Source organism: Carlito syrichta, unplaced genomic scaffold (assembly GCF_000164805.1).
Source record: "Carlito syrichta isolate Samal-C Ts95f unplaced genomic scaffold, Tarsius_syrichta-2.0.1 Scaffold303315, whole genome shotgun sequence".
Classification (NCBI taxonomy): domain Eukaryota; kingdom Metazoa; phylum Chordata; class Mammalia; order Primates; family Tarsiidae; genus Carlito; species Carlito syrichta.
The window spans coordinates 590,125-590,733 of record NW_007247411.1 but is presented as its reverse complement, the minus strand read 5'-3'; the positions used below and the strand labels follow the sequence as shown (position 1 = coordinate 590,733).

The 609-nt window shown below is 68.8% G+C and overlaps 1 protein-coding gene across 1 annotated transcript in view; it reads left to right on the top strand.

Moving 5' to 3' along the window:
* Nucleotides 1–83: 83 nt before the first annotated feature.
* Nucleotides 84–609, top strand: part of LOC103260722 (sorting nexin-13-like) — a 102,350-nt gene continuing 101,824 nt past the window's right edge. The window contains exon 1 of the mRNA XM_021712487.1: nucleotides 84–312. Coding sequence (XP_021568162.1) covers nucleotides 301–312 — 12 coding nt within the window. The 5' untranslated portion in view covers nucleotides 84–300. The remainder of the gene's footprint in view (nucleotides 313–609) is intronic.

Below are 609 nucleotides of genomic sequence, written 5' to 3'. Positions count from 1 at the left end.
CTCCGCTCCTCCGCGCGCCGGCGCTATGGAGACGGTCACGAGACGCCGGCGGCTCCTGCGCCCGCCAATGGGAGCGCACGTCGCGGGGAGACGCAGACGTCGCTCTTCCAAGATGGCGGCGCGTCCGTCGCGAGCAGCCGGGCCGTGGGGAAGCCAGCGAAGCCGAGTAAAGCCGCCGCCCGAGAGAGGACTGAAGGAGCAGTTGCCGCCTTTGGCGGCGGCCCGGGCAGTTTTCGCTGCTGCTACGGCTGTTGCCATGCGGCGAGGCTAGGGAGGATCTCACTTTCCCGGGGTGTAATAATGTTCACAGAGGTAAGCGGCGACGGCGGCCAGTGTTTACCTGTGAAATGGGGAAGGGGCCGGCGCCAGCCGGCCAGAAAACATCCTCGCTCCCGCCCGCGGGCCCGACCCCTAGCCGCGGGCCCCAGGGCCCGAGGAGCCGCGGGGCTCCTACAAGTGCCCCCGGAGTAGGAGCTGTGCTGACTCAACAGAGTCCCGCCACCTCCGGCTGCCCGTGCCTCGCCTTTCGCAGTTGCCACTTGCCAGTCGCCCCTGGCACAGGTCTCCCTCCTGCTGTCGCTGCCTACCAACTCTTCGCTCCCTTCGTGG